The sequence below is a fragment of the Xiphophorus hellerii genome, chromosome 8 (genome assembly GCF_003331165.1).
Source record: "Xiphophorus hellerii strain 12219 chromosome 8, Xiphophorus_hellerii-4.1, whole genome shotgun sequence".
Classification (NCBI taxonomy): domain Eukaryota; kingdom Metazoa; phylum Chordata; class Actinopteri; order Cyprinodontiformes; family Poeciliidae; genus Xiphophorus; species Xiphophorus hellerii.
In genome coordinates, this window is record NC_045679.1 from 2216826 (window position 1) to 2238154 (window position 21329).

At 36.7% G+C, this 21329-nt stretch overlaps 1 protein-coding gene across 1 annotated transcript in view; it reads left to right on the forward strand.

Annotated features, from left to right (window-relative positions):
• The first annotated feature begins 6814 nt into the window (after positions 1 to 6814).
• onecut2 (one cut homeobox 2) overlaps positions 6815 to 21329 on the forward strand; it is a 40294-nt gene continuing 25779 nt past the window's right edge. Inside the window, exon 1 of the mRNA XM_032570744.1 lies at positions 6815 to 7973. Within this exon, the coding sequence (XP_032426635.1) occupies positions 6926 to 7973 (1048 nt within the window). The 5' untranslated portion in view covers positions 6815 to 6925. The remainder of the gene's footprint in view (positions 7974 to 21329) is intronic.

Genomic DNA, 21329 nt, shown 5'->3' on the forward strand with positions numbered 1-21329 from the left:
TGTTTGTGCTTCGTTTGTGCCGCAAAGACTTTTATTTGTGCTGCTTTCATTTGAAAGACATTAATAAAAATGTTTCCAGAGGTCAACCAAACAAAATTGGTGTCCATCAACTCTGCTGTGTTTGTGCTGCAAAAAGTTTATTTGTGCTGCTTTTGCTTTGAAGATCTTCATCAAAGTTTAAAGGTCAAAAGGTCAACCATTGACATTGATTCTGTAAATTGAGGGATGTTTGAACTCTGGAAACTTTATTATTTATGTTTTTAAAATGATAGCAGCACAAATGACAATCTTTGCTGCACAAACACTTAACACCAACTTTGTTTTCTTTGGGTAATGTTGGAGTGCTGGTTGACCTTCTGACCTTTAAACTTTCCTCAATATATTTAAAGCCATAGCTACAGTATTGAAATTTTCTGCAGCACAAACGCAGCAGAGTTGATTGACACCAATGTTGTTTGATTTCGTAAACGATTTGGAGCTGGTTGATGACCTCTGGAAGCATTTATTAATATCTTTAACATGATAGCGGCACAAAGGCAAATTTCTGCTGCACAAACGTAGCGCAAACTGACACCAATTTGTTAGATTTGAAGAAGGTGGGCTGCCAGCTTCACTCAGGTGAGAAAATGGCTGCAGCTCTTGGGAAGAATCTGACCTGCAAACGGCAACAATCCGATACGCTGAAACTTTTGTTTTCTAACGTTTAAAACGAAACATTAATCAAGCTGTTTTCTGTTTTCTGCGTTTTTGTTGGTTTTATTTGCTATATTTAAAAACTGAAAGTACATTTCCAACTTTTGACCATCTCGATATTATTTTGAGGTGTGCAGAAAACATTTGTGGACTCGGTTAAAAAAGTCAGGGTTCTAAAGCTTAGCAACAAAATGAGGAACCATTCAGTAAACTGGAAACAGACGTGGAGTTAAAATGGGAAACAAAGCAACTTAAAGCCAGAAGCGTTACTGTAAAGATAAAATTAAAAACAAAACTTAACAAGACGCTAGCTAATAACAGCTAGCTGCCATTTTTATTTAGCGGGACAATAATCTGTTTTCCAGTTCTTTAAAATTTTTACTCAGGCCAAGTAGTTCCATAAAAAACATTTTCTGATGGTTTGTTAGCAGCTTTCGATGCTAAAAGTCTGATTGTTGCTAGTTTATGCTAGCTATGCTCGCTATGCTAAGTGACCATTTTGTTTCTTTTTGTAATTCATCTACTTCTTAAACACGTCATAATTTAAGCCCATTGCCTTCAACATTGCAAAAGTTATATTCATAAATATGTTTAATAAATATTAATGGTTGCTGTAAATGATTGCTAGTGTCCAGAAGCTAGTGCCAAAAGCTAACAGCAGTTAGCTGCCGTTCTGGTTGTTAGGGAGACAGTCGTCTGTTTTTCAGTTCTGTAGCCATTTTTGTGCTGCTGGCTGGAGATTTATTAGTTTTCTGAAAAACTAATACTTAAATTAAAATTACATTTAATCATTTTCTCCTGGTTAGCTAGCAGCCCTAGAACGCTAATGCTGGTTGGCTAAAATAAAAGCTAGCAAGCTATTACATTATTACACTGTTTTAAATCATGTTATTAAACCCTAATAGATAATAATAAAAAACATATTTGTTATGGTTTCTCTGAGAATGCTAATGTTTGTTAGCTGGTGCTATTGCTAGCTGAATGTAATTAGCTGCTTTTGTTGCCATATTGTGTTTATTAAATCAGTTTTTTTGCTTAGATCTAGTGATTACATTAAATAAACATTTATATTTTAAAATTAGCTGATGGTCAAATGTTAGCTTAACAAACAGCTGCCCAATATTTTACCTGATTTTAATCTTCATGTAGTAGAACTCCTCGACAAATTGAAAGAACTGTTTTGTTGTTTAAAACTTTGGAGCAATTCTTTCTTTCTTTCTCTCTTTCTTTCTTTTTTTCTTTCTTTCTTTTTTTAATCTTACGTGACTTAAATCTAAATTGGCTGCTGTTACATTGTGTACCTGTAAATCTGCTAAAACCAAGGCTAACAAGCTGTTAGGTTATAAATCTACCAGGAGACAGCAACAACGGCGAGCGACTGCAGAAACGTTGAACGTGCTGTGCCTCCATCCGTCACCCTGACCTCCACACCCGGCTTTCCGCTTGGTTGCATACAGAACACTCTACCTCCTGCGCTGGTGCTGGACGTTCACACTGCACAGGCCGGATCTCGTTTGAAACTCAACGATAAAGCAGGAATCTACCAATAACGATGCTAACTGGAACAGAACGACGGAGAAAACGACTTTATGTTGAGCATCAATTCCTGCTTTGCTTGGTTTTCAATGGGAGTCGGTGTAAAATGAAAGCACTTAGAGAATTAAAGCCACAATTTGTCACTGGTGATGACTCAGTGACAGGAAACACATAATTCTCCTTACATGTTGTCATGTTATCATCTATGAGCTAAACTGGGCTAATTAAAAATGGTTTTTGATCCATTTATTTACGGGATAAATTGGACAGTTGGTGGAAATGTTGTGGATGTGCATCTCAGGTTTTTCTGACTGTATTAAAGCAGAATGTTGTTTTTTTGTTGTTGTTGTTGCTTCTCAGCAGTGGCGACCCTAAGAGAGGGCTAAGGGGGGCCGTGGCCCCCTCCTAAAAAATATTGGTCACTAAAAAAATAATGAAAATACATTTTCATCAAGCAAAACCCAATAAATAAATGCATATAATTTTAAATGAAATTAAAAATGTATTCAAAGAAACACATTTTATATATTTGGCCACCTGTATTAACATTTTCTTGGGGCCCCACTGCTTCTTTTATTAACATTTTAAATCAGTTATTGTTATCAAAGTCTGATTCTGATTTAAAATCTTATTTCTTGTTATTGATTTAATTTTTATCAGCCCTTTAAAACCGCTGGATGAACTTTAGGCTCATTAAATGTGAATGATTGTCTGCAAAACGCTGATTTTCCTCGCAGGTGAGGATGCCATGTTTTTATATGTGCTGCCATGTTTGAGTGAAATCCCCCAAACTGGGTCTATTTTTGTAAGCTTAGCTGCATTTTCTGCTTTTTGCCTTCATTTCTTTTTCTGCTTTTGTTTGTAAACAAAAATACAAACATGACTAGAAATGTGTCTTTGACGAAAAAGATTGTTTTATTCTTGCTGAAAAAGGGAAATATTATTTTGCAACATGATTTATTATCCATAAAGTTAAAGTGGGTGTTGTGGTTATAATTTTGAACATATTTGTGTTTCAGTAAAATGTAATTTTTTGCATTTTGGATGAAACAGCAGCTGCATCAAATCAGTTTGTCATTCAGATTAACTATACAGTAGAGACACATTTAGATATCACACAAACATACTGTAGTTTAAAAATGTTTCAATTAATCAAATACTTGAAATAAACTATATCTACTCTGTATTAATCACTTAATCACTGAATAAACTCAAACATAAGTTTGTTCAGCTTCTCTGTGTTTTTATAATTTCTCTTTTCTTAGATTTTTATGTCGTTTAAAGCGACTTTTTAAAAGTCGGCGAAGGTTAGTCTGGAGAACTGTAGAAGAAGAGAAAGAAGAGAGTCAGAGAAATGTGAGTCTGGTGGCCGAAAGGAAAAGAAAGGAAACCGAAATGGCAGAAAGGTGAAGTTTGAGAAACTGGAAGGAGTTTTACATCCTGGGAGTCGGCAGAGAAAGAAAAATCAGCATAAACACAAAGTGGACGAGAAATAGAGAGAAAAATAAAAACAGGCAGAAGAAACAAAGAGAGAGAGAGAGAAACAAAAAGAGAGACAGAAACAGGCAGAAGAAAAGATAGAAAGAGAAGAAACAAAGAGAGAGAGAGAGAAACAAAAAGAGAGACAGAAACAGGCAGAAAGAAACTGAAAAAGAGAAAAAAGATGGAAAGGAAGAAAAAATAAGGACAGAAAGAATGAATGAAAGAGAGAAAAACAGGAAGACAAAAATAAATAAATCAGTAACAGAGAAAATGAAAGACATGTTTTTTTTCCCTCTTCCAGCCCAGTTGGACTCGGCGTCCAGCGTCTGTCCTCAGAGGACGGATCAGAGGACGGATCAGAGGACGATCGGAGGACGGATCGGAGGACGGATCGGAGGACGTCATCCTGGACGTTTGTCTCTTTATCAGCCGCAGCAACGATTCGTCCACGTTTCTCAACCTTTAGTCGTCCTGATGGACGGCGTCCATGTGGCGCCAAGTCAGGACATTCCTGAGTCTAAAGTCCCTTCAGGGGCCCCCGAACCGCAGCTTTGACACCACCTGTCATCAGTTCAATGCAGACCTTCGTCATCCGCTCGTCTTCATCACCTTCTGATCAGCTGCTTTTAAAAATCTCAACTGTTCAATAAAATGTTTAAAAAACATCCAGATTATCTTGTAATCCGACTTCCTGGGAATATTTCTGGGATCAGATTTGTAGAATCTAGGTCAGATTGGACAGAGGTCACATGGTGCATGCTGGGTCACCTGACCCCTGACCTCTGACCCTCTCAGCTCTGCTCTTGCAAAACAACGTCCAGGAATCGACGTCTGGATTTAAAACCAGAAATCAGATCAGAAAAGATCAAAATGGAAAAAGAATTAAAACTCAGGAAATGTTTAAAAAACAGAACAAAAAAAATCACTTCAAACAATTAAAAATAAAAACTAAAACTTTAAATAAGTTAGAAAATGTTTTTATTGTTACATATGAACAATTTAATTTTATATTCCATTTATTTTCTTTAGATTTTAATTTTGTTACATACAGATATAGAAATAAATTCAGATTAAATCTCAGCATTTTTAAATAATCCAGATGAAAACAAAGTCTAATCAAAAAATATTTATATTATTTATGTTTCATTATTGATCTGAATAAACACAAAGTGCAGCAATGTGCAAAAAGTTCACTGCAAAAACAAAATCTTAAAACAGTTTGGTTTAGTTTCTGTAAATATGTCAGAACATTTAAATAAGAAAAAACTAAAACTGTTCATCAAGATACAGGAGTTTATTTTAAGTTAATCATTTCTTAATATTGATTATTTTATGAATAACAAGATATTTTCCCATATTATAACTGAAATAATCTGCAAATAGAATTCATAGTTTTTGATAAATTTTAAGGAATTATTGACTGAAGAGCAGAAACTGACAAGTTACTATAACTTAGTTTTGTCTTATTTAAGGTGAACTTTAAGATGTATTTAAGATGTTTCCAGTAGAAACTGAACAAAAATACTTGGTAAGATTTGGTGTTTTTACAGTGTTTGAGTGCAACACGCCAGAATTACACTTAAAAATCCACTAAATAAAAATAAAAGTTAATCTGGACCAAAATCTGAAAACTCACCTGCATCCTGTTCCTGTTCTTTAACAATTTACTGAATAACTTTAACATAAATTCTCAACATTTAAATCAACAACAAAAAAAAACATATTTATTTTTACTGATAATGTTTTTGTTGATTAAAATGACCTTTAACCCCAAAGGAAAACCAGGTGGTTTTAATCAGGATGTTGAAAATTTAAATGAATCCAATAAAACATTTCTTTGACTTAAAGGTAGAATAATAAATAAATAACTTAGCAACCAATATTTAAGTAAATATACAAAATAATACTTTTATTATTTTGTTTCCTAAATGATGATTTGTTGATGTTTTCTGTGTTGATTTCCTGAAACTTTTCTCTCCTTTTGATGAAACTCTGAGCCGAGAAGCAGAAACTTTGCGGTCCGGACCGGTCCGCTGGGTTCTGCTGGTTCTGCTGGTTCTGGCTGCGTTCAGCGTCTGAACACAGCGGGTCGAATCCACACGCCGCCTTTGTGTCGCCATTAAATTACGATTTCATGGCCAACAGGCGACCAGAGCAGCATCCTGGTGTTATGACTTAAATCAGGAAAGAAGCTGAATTATTTATTTTTCTTCATCATTTTAAACTGAATTTATCTGATTTTAAACCAATTAAAGTCAAAGAGAAATTAATTTCACCAACTTATTAAAAGTATTTATCTGAAGACTTTAATATTTCCTGACGTTTGATCTCCAGTTATTGATTTTTATATTCTATTTATTAGACTAAAATGTGCAGAAAATAAATAAACATGTGTGTGTTTATCAACACGTGTGTTGATATTTGTGCATCTTTTGATGTACAAATATACATATTATATTATATATATTTATTTATCTGAGGAAAAGGAAAAAGAGGAGCAGATTTCCAGGACAAACAGATTTAAACTCCTGAAAAACTTTAAAACTGAACAGATTCTTAAAATTGAATAGATTCCCAAAGGTGAACTACTTCCCCAAACTGAACCGGTTCCTAAAACTGAACAGATTCCAAATGCTGAACGACTTTATTCTCGAACAAGTTTATTCTTGTAAAATTCTGACTTTCTTCTCGTGATTTTATTTATTTTAGTTTCTCAGCGTGTCATTAATACTCTATAGAAACGACCCACAGTGTGAACATGAACAGAAATTGTGTGTAAATTCACCCCACAGTGGAAAGTCACGCTGTAAACTGCTGCTTCTCTTCAGTTCGCTGATTGGTCGGATCCGCATTTAGCCACGCCCTCCACATCTCCCTCCTGGGCTCTGATTGGTCCGCAGAGCCGCCATTCCGGTTCGCGCCTCCTCGGAGCGGCAGCCCGGTCCGTCCCCCGCCTCCTCCCGCAGCAGGGTGGGTTGAGCGGCCGGGTAGGGACCGTGGACAGCTCCGCTCCGAGGAGCAGAGCAGCACCGGAGGAGGAGAGGGCTGGATATGGGGGAGCCGCCGCACAGGCCCGTCTGATCCAGAGAAACACACAAAGAGCTGGAGCCGGCGGAGGAGGAGGAGGACGGGGAGAGTACCGGTTCTGACCCATCCCGGAGGAGCAGCAGGAGACATAATTCCGCTCGACCCAATGGACTGAGAGGACAGATGAATGAAGACTGCCTACACTAACGCCTATCGATGCCTGGCCAAGGACCTGGACGCGTACGCCATGAACCCGGACATGACAATGGACGGCCTCGGCAGCCTCCACGGCGGGGTGGCCCCTGACGCGGAGCTGATGAGCGGCGGCTCGTCGGGCCTCCGGATCCACCAGGACCTGGCGCCGCGGCCGGCCATGGTGTCCGGGATGATCCTGGAGGGCAGCGGGGAGTACCGTCCGGAGCTGTCGCTGCCGCTGCACCACGCCATGAGCGTCCCGTGCGACGCGACGTCCCCCGGGATGAGCGGCACTTACACCACCCTGACCCCGCTCCAGCCGCTGCCGCCCATCTCCACGGTGTCCGACAAGTTCCACCACCACCACCACCACCACCACCACCACCAGCGGCTGCCCGGGAACGTCAGCGGGAGCTTCACCCTGATGCGGGACGAGCGCGGGCTGCCGGGGATGAACAACATCTACAGCCCGTATAAGGACCACATGTCCGGGATGGGTCAGAGCCTGTCCCCGGTGCTGGGTAACGGCCTCGGCTCCATCCACAACACCCAGCAGGGGCTCCACAACTACGGCTCCAGCTCGCACGCAACCCACGACAAGATGCTGAACTTCGACCACCAGCACCGAGGCCTCGGTGGCCCGCCGGCCGGGATGATGCCGCACCTGAACGGGATGCACCACCCGGGCCACCACCCCCACCCGCACCTCCAGTCGCCGTCGCACGGGCCGGTGTTGGCGCCTACGCGGGAGCGACCGCCCTCCTCCTCGGGGACGCAGGGGGGCGGCGGGTCGGGGCAGCTGGAGGAGATCAACACCAAGGAGGTGGCGCAGCGGATCACCGCGGAGCTGAAGAGGTACAGCATCCCGCAGGCCATCTTCGCCCAGCGGGTGCTGTGCCGCTCCCAGGGGACGCTGTCCGACCTGCTGCGGAACCCCAAGCCCTGGAGTAAACTAAAGTCCGGCCGGGAGACCTTCCGGAGGATGTGGAAGTGGCTGCAGGAGCCCGAGTTCCAGCGGATGTCGGCGCTCAGATTGGCAGGTAGGAACCCGGAGCGACCCGGAGAAACCTGGAGGGAAACCTGGGGATCCTTCAACAGGGGCGTCCAACGCGAATTGGTGGCCCAAGGGTTGATTTTGTTTTTGTGCCCCCCTGACTTCAGTTAACGGAAAATATACATTTGTTAATTAACTTTTTCAATTCACTTTTTTCCCATTTTAATCAGCATGGAAATTATTATTGACGAATCGTCACCTTCTTGAAATAATGGCCAAAGTTATTTTTTGTCAAAAGTAATTTTTTGGCATCGTTTGGCAAAAAAGAGGAATTAATTAGTTATTTAATTTACCTAATTTTGCCAAAATCACCTTTGGCTACGGAAAAAAAAAACAAACAAAGTTTTTGACAAAAAAGTTATTTATTTATTGTCCAACTCATCTTCTGGCAAAAAGAGGTTATTATTTACTTCTTTTCTTCTTCTTTTTTTTGTTGCTAAAATTACTTCATGCTAACAAACAAACTTTTTTTTTTTTTTCCAAAAAGTGTTTTTTTTTGTTGTTGTTGTTGTTTGAAACATCTTTCGGCTGCCACAAAAACATCACTTATTTGTCAAAAAAAGAGTTATTTTATTTGTGTAAATCACGTTTTAGCAAATAAATACTTTTTCCAATATTTTAGGAAGGTGATAATCTGTTAAATACAAAACAAATATCTGTCTTTTATAAAAAGAATAACGTCGATCCAGAGATTTTACCTGAAAAGCCAAATTTGCTGCATCCAAATCAGATTTACTTCATTTTTTAAGTAAAAATAAATGTTTGGCTAAAAGTAACAAACATTTGAAAGAAAGTGACTGAAATCCAGAGAATAAATCTGTTAAATTTAATACTTCAAATTTGCAAAATCCTTTTTAAGTTTTGGATCTAAAATCAATAACATTCCTTTCTTTACCAAAAAAAAAAACTTCATTTGCTGCATTTTATTTTTTATTGACTCGATACTTTTGGCCCATCTAACAGAAAGTTTGTACACCCTGCTTTAGAACAAAATTAATTACTTCATTAAAACTTTTCCTTGAGATACAAAAGTATTTGGAATCAGGTCTAGTTAAAAAATATAAAAAAAGATGATTTAATGTTATATTTTATGATTTATTATTATTATTATTGATTTTCTGGTTGTTTCAGGAGAAATGGGAGGAAATGTTAAAAAATTCCCACACTTAGCAGCTTTGTTTTGGTTTCCTCTGCCCTCCTCGTCTGAGTGGTGATTATTCGGAATCACTGGTGTTTTGATTACCATTATTGATCAATAACAAACCCGGATCGATAGGAAATGACAAGGTCGTGGGATTCCCCTCGATCAGCTCCTGACTTCTCGCTCCGAGGCTCCAGGTTTCCATCCTCCTCGCCCTGCGAGCCGAAAACAGGAAAATAAATCAAATTCACCTCCAATATTCAGTTAAATGAATTAAATTAAAACAAATGCAGGATTAAAATGTTCTTTTAATTTGCGGTGAATAAAATGGGTTGTGTTTTTATATGTAGTGTTTTTCACGGGGCAGGTTTGTGTTTGACTCAGGAGCTTTCGGTGGGTCTGCTGCCCCCTCTAGTGAGGAAAACCCGGTTTGTGTCCCGACTGCGAGCCTCTATTGTCTGCAGAACCTCCTCTGGGTCCGGCTGCTTCGCTCTTATTGATTGTTGTTGGTTTGTGGGCAGATTGGATCAAAACTGGACGGATTTCTGTTCGTTTTGTCTCATCCTGGTGGTTCTAACATCATCATCATCATCATTATTATTATTATTCACGTGAAAACGCTCAGGTTGCATCTTGTTTTACATATTTTAGCATTTTATTTTATGCCTAAAATGTCCCATTAAATTGTTTTAAAAAATAACAGAATATTATTTCATTATTTTTATGTCATTTTTATTTAAAGAAATTAATTTAGCTCCAAATGTACAAACTGTTTTTAGCAGCTTTCTGCAGGAGTAAAATTATTTTGACTTTATGTTGCTGTCATGTAAAAAAATAAATACATTTTGCCAGTTTATGCTGCATTAAGTACAATAAAAATAAACTTTAATTTAAAAAAAATCTGCCTTTAATTTTCTAACATATTTCAGCAGATTGTTGAGGAAGAACATCTAAGTATTTGGAATCTGTTTAAATTCATTAAACAGATTTCTTATTTAAATCTGAAAACATTATTGTTAAATCTGAATAAAATGAAAAGAAACTTCTTTATAAAATAGATATTGTGATAATTTAAGTTGATGTGTAAAAACTTTAAATAAAATAAATTCTGCTCTTCTTTACATTTCTTCCACATGAATCATTAATTTTAGTGTTAATTGTAATATTTTGGATTCGTGTTGCAACCTGTTGTTTTTTGTTGTGAAACTCGCAGCGTTTCATAATCAGCCTGAACTTTGGGATGTTTGGCAACATTTGCAGCAAATCACAGACGTCCGTCTTTATCTGCTGGCCTCATTTATCTGCTCAGTTCATGTAAATGTTTCTCCAGACTGTTGAGCTCAAACGTTATTTTCCTCATCTGACAAACAATCCAGAAAGAATCTGGAAAATAGTGATTTTTATCTGATTTTTATCTCCTAACGAAGGGATAAAAATAACCCTAAATTACAAAACAAGTGATTTTAACAAACATTATATTTATTTGTTATATTTAGAATATAAATATATCAGATTTAAAATGTTTCCTTTTGAAATTCCTCCTTAAAGTAAAAAAAAAAGCTTAAATAAATATAAAATGTGTATAATACTGTATATATGTCATGAATTAAATCAGTAACTTTAGGCTCATATTTCTTTAATTGTGTAACAATATGTGCAAAAAAGCTTAATAGTTATAAATTACAGCAAATCTGCATAAAAATTTCAATAAAGATTCTATGATTTCAAATTAAAGCTCCTGATTTTTGGGGAAATTTGATTTTTCTTTTTCAATTTGAAATATTTTCACCTGCATCTTTGTTACATGTACTCTGCAGAAATATAAATATTTCTGTTTAAATCTTTCTGATTTCATATAAAATAGGAGTAAAGTCAATTTTTTCCCAAAATAATTAGATTTAATCACATTAAAGTTAGATTACCGCCTCAGTTTGTTGGAATTATAATCATATCTCATGATGTAAAATTTAAAATGTCTGTATAGTTATATAGACATTTTTCCATAAATGAAACAGTAACTTGGTTTATTACTGTAACAGTTGCTGCTCCTCTGTAAGAATGCATCAGAAATTAGTGCTGAAGTTTCCCTGGATCTGATAAGTGGACCGATGACCCGGATCAGATTATCTCTGCAGAATCTGACTGTGATTTCATTAAGGCGGTTCTTTGATTTTCCAGACAGCTGCTTCATCAGGCAGGTTCACAGGAAATGACACGGGGAGGAAGCGGGAGGCTGAGGCGGGAGGCTGAGGCGGGAGGCTGAGGCGGGAGGCTGAGGCGGGAGGCTGAGGCGTGAGCCGCTGCGTCCCGTGTGTGCTGTAAAATGTCGTGGATCTGATCTGTGTGGAGTCATTTGCTCACATTATGCTCACTTCGTGGGTGGTGCTCTTCTCCTCCACCAAGCACAGCTCACTGCGAACGGATGTTCTGATTTTACAGCCAGCATTTCTTGGTGTTTTAATAACTAACAAATCATCTTTTGCAGAATTTTACAAGCTGAAATGCTCTTTAAACGCCAAGCTAATCTTGTTTAAACCCAGAAAGTTACAGAAAATACAGAAACTAACTCACCTGACTGTGGCTGATGTTAGACTAAAAACGTTTGACAACAAAGATTTTCTTTAGCTAATACTGAACAATTAAATTCCTGTAACTTGTCAGGTAACTTGAAGGGTTAAACCTTTAAAAATCTAAATTATTTAGCTAGCAATACAAATACAGCCACCAAGGTTAAGCATCTAGATATTTAGCTAAGTCTGGCTAAGATGACCAATAAAACTAATATGAAGAACTGAACTTTCAAAACTATGTAGCTATACAAAACAACTATCCATCAAAAACCTTTTAGGTAAAAATAAATAGTAGCAAACGTGACTGTCTGGCCAATAGAAAGAGAGAATCATTCCAAACCTTTCAGCTAATGTGAAATTAAACATCCAAACAATTTTAGCTAGCTTGGGCTGAACGTCTGAAACAGTTTCAATGCTAATCTGTCTTTGGCTAATAATGAATAATGGCTGATATGAACAACGGAGTATTTAAAACTCTGATAATAACAATTAAAACTCTTAACTGTTAAGGTAGCGCAAACCAACTTTCCAAAAACTCTTTGGCTAAAATGTGGCTCTGTTTCGCTAACACAAATAAACATCCAAAAACATTTAGCTAACAGATAAACATCCATTACTTTGCCATTAACATAAATAATTGAATATCTGAAAGTCTTTTTCTAGTATTATACAGTAGATAACATAAAATGTTGAACATCCAGAACTGTTTTTCTAAAATAACCAACTGAAATTCAAAAACATTTGAAACTCCTTCGCTAATCTGCTAACATAAACTAATAAACACGTAGAGGCATCTAGCTAATAATTAGTGGTTGCTAACACTGATAATTAAAACTATACAGCTAATTTTAACCTTTTAGGTGATTCAAACTACAGTTGACAACAATTACAGAATAAAATAGCTTCACTCAGACAAATTGAATTTAATTCTCTAATGAAGAAGCTGCTCGCGCCAAACACTTAAAATAAAACGTGAAACATTCAAAACTGTTGAGCCAAAATAAACAATCTGAATGTCTTTATCTTAAAATGAACATCTAAATTTTATGCTAACATGAACGGTTAAAGTTTAACATTTCAGCAATATTTATTATCAGAAATGGGATTTATTCTTGTTGTAATAAGTCGGGTATTTATGATGCCTCCAGTTGTTTTGCCCATCAATCTTTAAAATAATATAATTCTTTGTTAAAAGTGTCTGAGCAGTAGTTCATTTTCAACATTTTAAAACGATGAAAGCTTGGTTTAAAATTAAACTCCTTCAGCCTCTCAGGTATTTTTACAGTGACTGTAAGAACAAAGGGAGCAAAGCTACAAGCACCCAATAGAGCTGAGGTCAAAGGTCAGGGCAGCGAATCTGAGAGAATAGATGAAGCAAATTTTCCCCAGACCATGAGACAAGCCGAGCGTCGCAGGGAAATGGAAACTGATTTGATTTTTCTCTCTGTAATTCGTTATATTTTAAAATCCAACTTCATTACTATTCTGTTTATTCACAGAAAAACAAATTATGCAAAAATGTTAATGGATTATTTGCTACTATGAGATTTTCTTCTTTGTTTTTATTCATAAATGCCCTAATTTACCTAAAATTTTAATTGGTACTCCACATGTCAAAGGTCGTCGTCGTTGACGCAGCTCCTGGTTGATTCTTGACTCCAGGACATTTACTGTGTTTCTATATCAGTGTTGCTACAAAATCATAAAAAAATCAACATTTTGTCATCATTTGTGCTGATTATACCTGAACATGTTCAGTTTCTAGAAAAACTGAACTCAGAAAAATAAAAACATGATCAAATATTTGATTTGTTTCCATCTGAAAAGCAAAAATAATAATGATAATGGTAATAGGAGAAGAGGAAGAAAGTTTAGTTGTTGGCATTATTTTATTAAAACTGAACTCCAGACCATGTGTAGCTTCTATGGAGAGAAAAAACTAAAATTAACAGTTGAAATGATGCAAATTGGAGAGTAGTAGGAGAAGAAAGTGAGGAAAAGTGATCAGTTTGTTGAACAACTTAACGCCTTTAAAATTATGTAAATATGAATTAATGTTTATGTGTTAATGACAGAAAATCTGTTGTTTTTTGTTGTTTCTTGATGTTTTCTGAAGTTTACACTGATGCAAATAGTAATGCTAACTTAATTCAAAACCCATGATATCGTCCATTGAGTTTAAAAAATACTTTATGCACTAAATGATAACATAAGTTTATATTAGTATTTATTACAGTTCATTGTTTAGAGTTAAATGAGTGAAACTGCTGCAAAAATCATAAGAAAAATGGCAGAATTTCTATATTTTTTTAATAATAACCTCGTCAGTTTGATGGGATCTTTACGCAGCAGGTCTGGTTTGAACAGCAGCTTCATTATCTGAGTCTTTGTTGCGTCAGCAGCATCAGCGCTGTTAGCTTAGTGTTTGAACTTGAGGAAATAAACAAAACAGGAAGTTAGATATTAATATTACTTCTATCAAAGTAATATTATCCATAAATCCATCCATAAATCCTGGATGTTTTGGTGATTTTAGTCCTAAAAGGCGTCAACATGTTACAGTATCTGTGGATTTCAAAGCTAATTTCCTGTCATTTAGCTAGCATAGCATGTAGCTAGCAGGTAGAAACAACAACCTAAAACAGTTTTAGCATCTTCTCCTGCTTCCATCTCATCTCCAAGCCTTTTCTTTCTCCATTTTCTCCTTCCTCGGACCTGTCTCCCCTTCGCTCTCCTTTTGGCGAGGGGGGAGGAGGTATTATGTGGTCGTCAGGGGAATTGAACACAAGAGCAGAGGCAGCAGCGGCCCGATGAATTATTGATGGGAATCTCAGCGTGACCCGCCTCGGTCTGCTCACTTCACTTCTTCTTCACCTCGCAGCCGGGTTAACCAGGCAAGATGGAGGGAGGGAGACGGGCGGAGAAGGAAAGGAGGAGTCCATTGTTTGGACGGTTTGCCTTTGAAGACGAGTGAAAAATGACAGAAAACCTGAATTTAATTATCATTATCAAGATAAAACTTGTTTCTCCACCAAATGTCTTTGATGAAATTTCCGCTGGAAGTGGATGTGAGGCTCTGAGTTCATTAGAATCGGTTGGTCTTTGGTTCTGATCCAACTTTTAATGATGATCCATAAATCCTGGATGAGTTTGGAATCGTTGTTGTCTGAGGTGATATTGAAAGATTAGAGGAATTCCTCCTTTTCTGCTCCACTGTATATATATTTTCCAATGCACCAGAACCAAACCGTCCCAAAGCATGATGCTGCCGCCACCCTGTTTGACAGGACAGTGTTCTAACTTTGACTCTTCCCAGCATATTTCATGTCATTATTAGCTTGATCATAAAATTGATCACTGATCAATGATCAATTGATCATAAAATTGTGCAACTTGGATTTACAAAAGTAAATTCACTGCAAAAATACCAACATTTTCCAAGTATTTCTGCTCTATCTTATTGTGTAAGCATCTTAGTACTCTTCCAATAACACAAAACTAACTTACAAGTAACTTTTTAGCAAGTTATGGAAGGTTTAAGGCAATTCCTTAATATTGATGAAAAAGTTCTAGGTCCATATTATTATTTCATTAATAATATTAAAATATTAATTTCCCCAAAAAAAGGAGTGAATTTTTAATAAACTTTGACCTCATAAGGTGTCAGAAAGTGGCACAGCTGGCAGAAAATGGGTTCACAAATGTCTGATTTAGAATCAAACGTACATGTCACCAGAAGCACGAGTTTGAGAGCAAAACATGTCACTTCCTGTTCTAAGTGGGTGGAGCTACAGTGATGTCACTAAATGGCCATTTGAATGGGTTGAGTGCTGTTCTGTGGTGACACATAGCATGTTTGGTACAGCTGTGAGTTTGTTTCTCCCACGCCCGCATGGTTTGACGCAGCTAAAAGCTTTTGATAACTTTTGATCACTAATGCGTTAAGATTATAACTGCTCATTTTGAAGTCTATAAGTCCAGAGCTCTACAAAACGTTTGTTCAGATACGTGTAAAAAGTAGAGCTGAGCCTTTAATACATTCATTTTGATTATTTTGCTACATGGATTTTAACGTAGTAAGTTGAAAGTTAATACCATTTCTTTTTATACTTTTATATCAAACGTCACTCTTTTTGCCCAATGGGAATTAATTTCTGGTTCATAACTTCTGGAAAAGACTATTGTTGTGTTCATGTTGTTCTAAAAGGAGTTAGTTTATCAGCAAAGCTTAAAATAGCATCTCAATGTAGCAGCAGTACAGATGCTAATGCTAATGTTATCGTCCGTTTCTAAAGAATCTAAAAGAATGGTTGTTGTGTCTATTTATTAGGGTTTTTTATGAAAATGTTGCTCATTTTGGCAATTAATTACAGACTCTGCAATTAAAATAATAAAATATTTTAGTTAAGTCCCACTACTAATTTATATATTTGTATGTATCTCTTTATGCTGTTAGAACCCGGAACCAAAGTCACAATCCTTATTTTTTACACACAAACCTGGTGAACAAAAAGCTAATTATGACTAATTATGATTAGAGGTGTAGAAAAAGATCAATTTTATAAAGAATTACAAATCCGAGTCCTGGTAACTGATTGATTCAAAATGCTCAAGAATTGATTTCAGTCTGCTTCACTACATTTTGACTAACTGATTATGTTTTATTGAAGGAAAAACCAGGCAGAATTAAATAGAACCGTGACGCTAAAAATCAGAATCAAGTTGCCAGATTTGGAAAGATTTGCATCTTTAATTCCAGTAAATAATGAGCCTTCATACGTGAGTAGGCCTGTCACAGTAATTTTTTCTGAATAATAATTATCGTGGTAAATGATAATATCGTTTTCAACTAATATACTTGCAATATGCAAAAACATTTTCTGAAAGATCAATAAACTTTAAATTCTAAGAAAAATTTAACAGTGGAACTGAAAAACCTTTTAAATATCCAAAATAAATAAGAAAAAAACAAATAAACTGAATCATAAAGTCTCTGTAAACATAACTGAAAAGGTTTAGTTGAGACCAAATCACCAGACTGACGACTTTAATGATCCAGTTTTGGTAAAAAGAGAAATGATAAATCATGCCAATGTCTGTCATGTGATTACATGTCTGTATTTTTCACTCATCACATCATGAATGTCTTCGGTCTTCATGTGGAACATTCTGCAGACGTAAACATGACCTTTCTAATGCAGAGCAGGAGGAGATTTAAGAATCCACTTAGGGTGAAATTGTGCAGCAAATCTGGAAGACGAGATATTTTCCATTTTATGCATCCTGTAGCAGCAGAGCCGGTGCATTATTGATGAGGCCGGACCCGGCTTTATGAAACAGATTACCAGCAGGTACCAGGAGAGGCTGCAGCCTGCGTCCATTTTCAGGGTTTCTCTCCTGACCTCCTGCATTCGCGCAGGCCGCCATCGATCTGTGATAGTGGATTTCAGGAGACTCGTGATGTTTGTTTGTGTCCGTGTGAGAAGATTTGACAGATACAGTTATCTCTGTCTCAGCCTGTCGATAGCAGCGCCGGAGGCTGGAAAATGAGACGTGACGAAGTTTGGATCCAACTTTATTCCCACTGATGAGTCGGATAAACATCAGAACCACGCTGCTGGAATTAGCGCCTCCTTTGATTTAGCTGCTCTTCACTTTTGTTCAATTTGAAAAATTAATTATTGCAGCGTTGAACGACATCCTGATGAGACAAAATGTTGTATTTTTTCTGATCTTGGTTGGATAAAAATATCCACTGTGGACGTTGGAAACAGTAAACGCTGGTTATGATTTGACACACATTGATTTTGTGAGAAAAATTTAGAAATTTCATGTTTTGAGCAGCTCTAATTTGGTATAGCAGTTTATTGTTTATATAAATAAATTGATTTTAAATATTGTAAAACCTTTGATGGGCCAGCAGGGCTGGAGCTGGCAGGATGTGGGCCCTGGGTGGAGCAGTTTTGGTGCCTGATCCATCGGTGGGTTTGAACTGATCCACTGCTCAGCATCTTAACTGCACTATAATTTCATAACTTTCCAATATTTCACTATTGTTTATACTCACAACAATCTCAAAATAATAATACAGCTCACTGTTGGGTTTATGAGTTTTATATGAAGTTCAGTGTTTGTGAAATTTGCTTTTATAAAACAAAAAACAAAACAAAAGAAAAAGTTTTTTGGAGCCTCCAGATAATCCTCTCTAAGATTTTCTAAACCTCTTTTTAATATCTACTGTTTTCCAGCCACCGTCTGCCATTTATTTTAATTGGTGCTGATTGGCTAAACGTGGAGATAAGGAAGCTGTAGATGTTAGCTTCTGTGGTAGCGCTGAGACTGTTTCTACTGTTTGTATTAATGAATATTAAGGTATATTTGGTGTTTAAACTATTACAATACAGTTATAAATGATTTTAGATTTGTTTTTTAGAGAGGGGTCTCAAGCATTTGACATTTCATTAATCATAAGCATTTTTCGGTCACATTCAGACATTTTATTTGATCATTTTAAATATTTTATATCTTATTTTTTAATAAGACAATTTCATCTGTTTTTATTCATTCAATAAAACGTCTTTTTCCTCGTGTTAGCTTTGCTAGGATAACAGATGAACATGAGAAAGTAAAAAGTGCTGCATGATCTAAGAACCAGAGGCTAGGAAACCGTTGTGTTGCTAGTTGCCATGGCGATTCCCGCCTTTTCTGACCAGCTTCTTTTGCCAGCCAGAAAAACGAGAATTTAAGTTTCAATCAAACCGTCGCTGTGGACAAACTATGAGCTGTACTGAAAAAAACCTGGACCCGTAAGAGGCAGAACCTTCTCCTGCCAACACCTGAACATTTTCATGTTTTATGTGTTTTATGTGTTTTATGTGTTTTATGTGTTTTATGTGTTTTATGTGCGAGATACGAGAGGTTAAAGAGACCCTCTAATTCCTGACATGAAGAAAACTCAGAGCTGGGATTCAACAGGAATAAATAGGAAGTTGGACGTGTTTCCTCGGCAGTTTGGGGGAATCCGACAGGAAACTGTAAATCCTACAGCAGGTGGAGTAACATGGGGGAAAGTAGACAGAAATATCTGCGTTTTGATGTATAAACTGTACATGTTTGGTTCAGAAAGTTTCTGAGTAAATCTAGACTGTGGCAGCATCACATTAAGCAGAACATTCTGTGATAAAACTGAAATAAAAAATGAACAAATGTAAATTATGATTAATGAAAATGGCGGTTCAGTCGTTTACAGTCCAACTTCCTGCTGTTTGAACCATAACTGGTGTTTTTCTGCTGGGCAGATGATGGTTCCTGGTTTTAGTCTCTAAAATTATTAGATTTTTACACCTTAGGATCAAACTACTGGAGCTCACAGCAATATTCTGAAATAACCTGCTAATATATTGCTATTACTTCTATAATATTTCTTTTTTGGCACGTTTACCTCTGTAGCTTCATTTTAAATTATGATGAAGCGTCTCTGATACGCTGAGATTAATTGTAGAGCATTAAGTTTGGATTAAAATTTATTTTGGAGAAATACTAGAGTCATCTGGTTTTCTAAATGCAAAAGATTTCATTTAAAAACATCTGAAAAATGCATCTAAAGCAGCAGAGAGGCAGGTGGACGTCGTGTTGTTAGGATTCATCAGATGTGTATAAATCAGGTTAAAAATCGTCTCTTTCAGGCTCATATTGTGTTTAAATTTCTGTGATAAACAGTTTAAAATGTTTATCACAGCCGTGGCCAGTGAAAGCGACGCTGCAGTGATTTTCCTTTCTGACTGTCCACATCAATTAGGCGCAGCGGCGGCGGCGTTGGCGGGCCGAGAGCGGCCGGGGCTCAGATGAGAAAATGGTTCTGTCGCAGCTTTATTAGGGCGGTCAAATCAAACGTGACACCCAGGCTCTACGGAGGAAACACGGCCAGTCCGCTCGGCTGCTTGGTGGTGAAAAGATTTCAAATGTTTTCCAGATGAAATCTGAACCTGCTGGATCTGTTTTCATGGTTTCATGGTTTCATGTTTTCATGGTTTCATGTCTTCATGTTTTCATCGGCTGCTGTTCAGGTTTCTTCTGTTAAATATTTCAGATCATCAAACAAACATTCGAATTTGGGATGAAACGATTAATGGGATTAATTAACAATTGTTGAAATAATCGTCAACTAATTTAGTAAAATCAACTCAAAAAAAGCCATTTGCTGAAAGAAAAATAATTAAACCAAAACTGAATAAGAAATATATACATTTTATCCTCATATGAATTTATAACTCATACTAACTTATGTTAAATTATGACAAATAAAATGTTTCAAGGATTTGCATTATGTTTTTCTATCAAAAGTCAAATGTTTAGTTAGAAACGTTAAATTTTAATGCAGGTAAATTAAGGCGGAAATAATTAATCATATTAATTGTGATTAATTAATTACTGGAACAATCGTCAGCTATTTAATTAATCGATAACTGGAGTGTACAGACTCAAGACACTCAGATGGAAAATGTTTCGATGTCGGCTTACTTACTTCTCTAAGATAAAAATCCCTGGTTCTGCTGAAACGTCTCCTGGTTCAGAATCTGAGTGTAAAGATCCTCCATTAAATGAACTGTTTGTGATGTCGGACCATCAGTTTGTGACCTGAACCAAAACGTTTTGGGTTTTCCTCCAGGACCAATAACTTCACCTCTGACTGGCTAGAAAATCTGAAAATGAAACAAAAGGAAGGTTTCAAAGTGGCTCGTCTTGTTTTTCTGTTTGTTGGATTCAGCTGAACTATACTTTATTGATCTCAAAGGGAAATTAAATGTTTAATTAAAGAGCTGCAGATGCTGAGTTTAAATCAGTTTAAATCAAACTGAACTCCAACCTGTTTGTGGATTTTTTTGTGGAGAATAACTTCAAATTATTCTCTTTTTTAAATCTAACATATTCAGAAAAAAAAAACCATTTCCTTTCAAATGGGACATGTTTGAAAGCAGCCAATCCAGAAGCAGCATTTATGATCCTTCTTCCTGATTGGCTGTTATCCTCAAGTAGATGTTAGTTTCTATGGTAACGCTAAGATTGTTTCCACTGGGCCTATTAGTGCGCATTAAGACACATTTCCTGTTTGGATTGTTAAAGCAGGTGAATTTAAATATTTTTAGAGGAGGTCCGAAGTATTTTCAGATGTTAGTTATTCAGCTGGGGACCCAAACAACAACATTATGTTTCAAAATATATTATATTTTAAAGTATTTGAAATTAGAACTACGTTAATTAAGCATCATGACGACACCGGGTTTTCTCAGCTCTAAATGCAGCTAAAGGGTTAATTATGACAATTTAAGTCACTGGTTGCTATGGCGATTTAACCATTTTCTGGAAACAGCAGCGGTTTTCTGAGAGACAGAAACACAAATAAACACATTAAGCACTATAAACTATAAACTACATCAGAAATATTATTAAACTGCAAATGTCAGAAGATTCTGGTTGTTCATTTTTATAGTGTTTTCTTTGAGATTAACAGGATAAAAAAGTTCTTAAGTTTTAGTTTTAGGAGAAAATTTTGAGTTTATCTTTAATGAGACTGAATTAGAGTCTGGGTCAGACTTATCTGGTCTCTGGGAGGGTCTGGCAGAAAACCGTA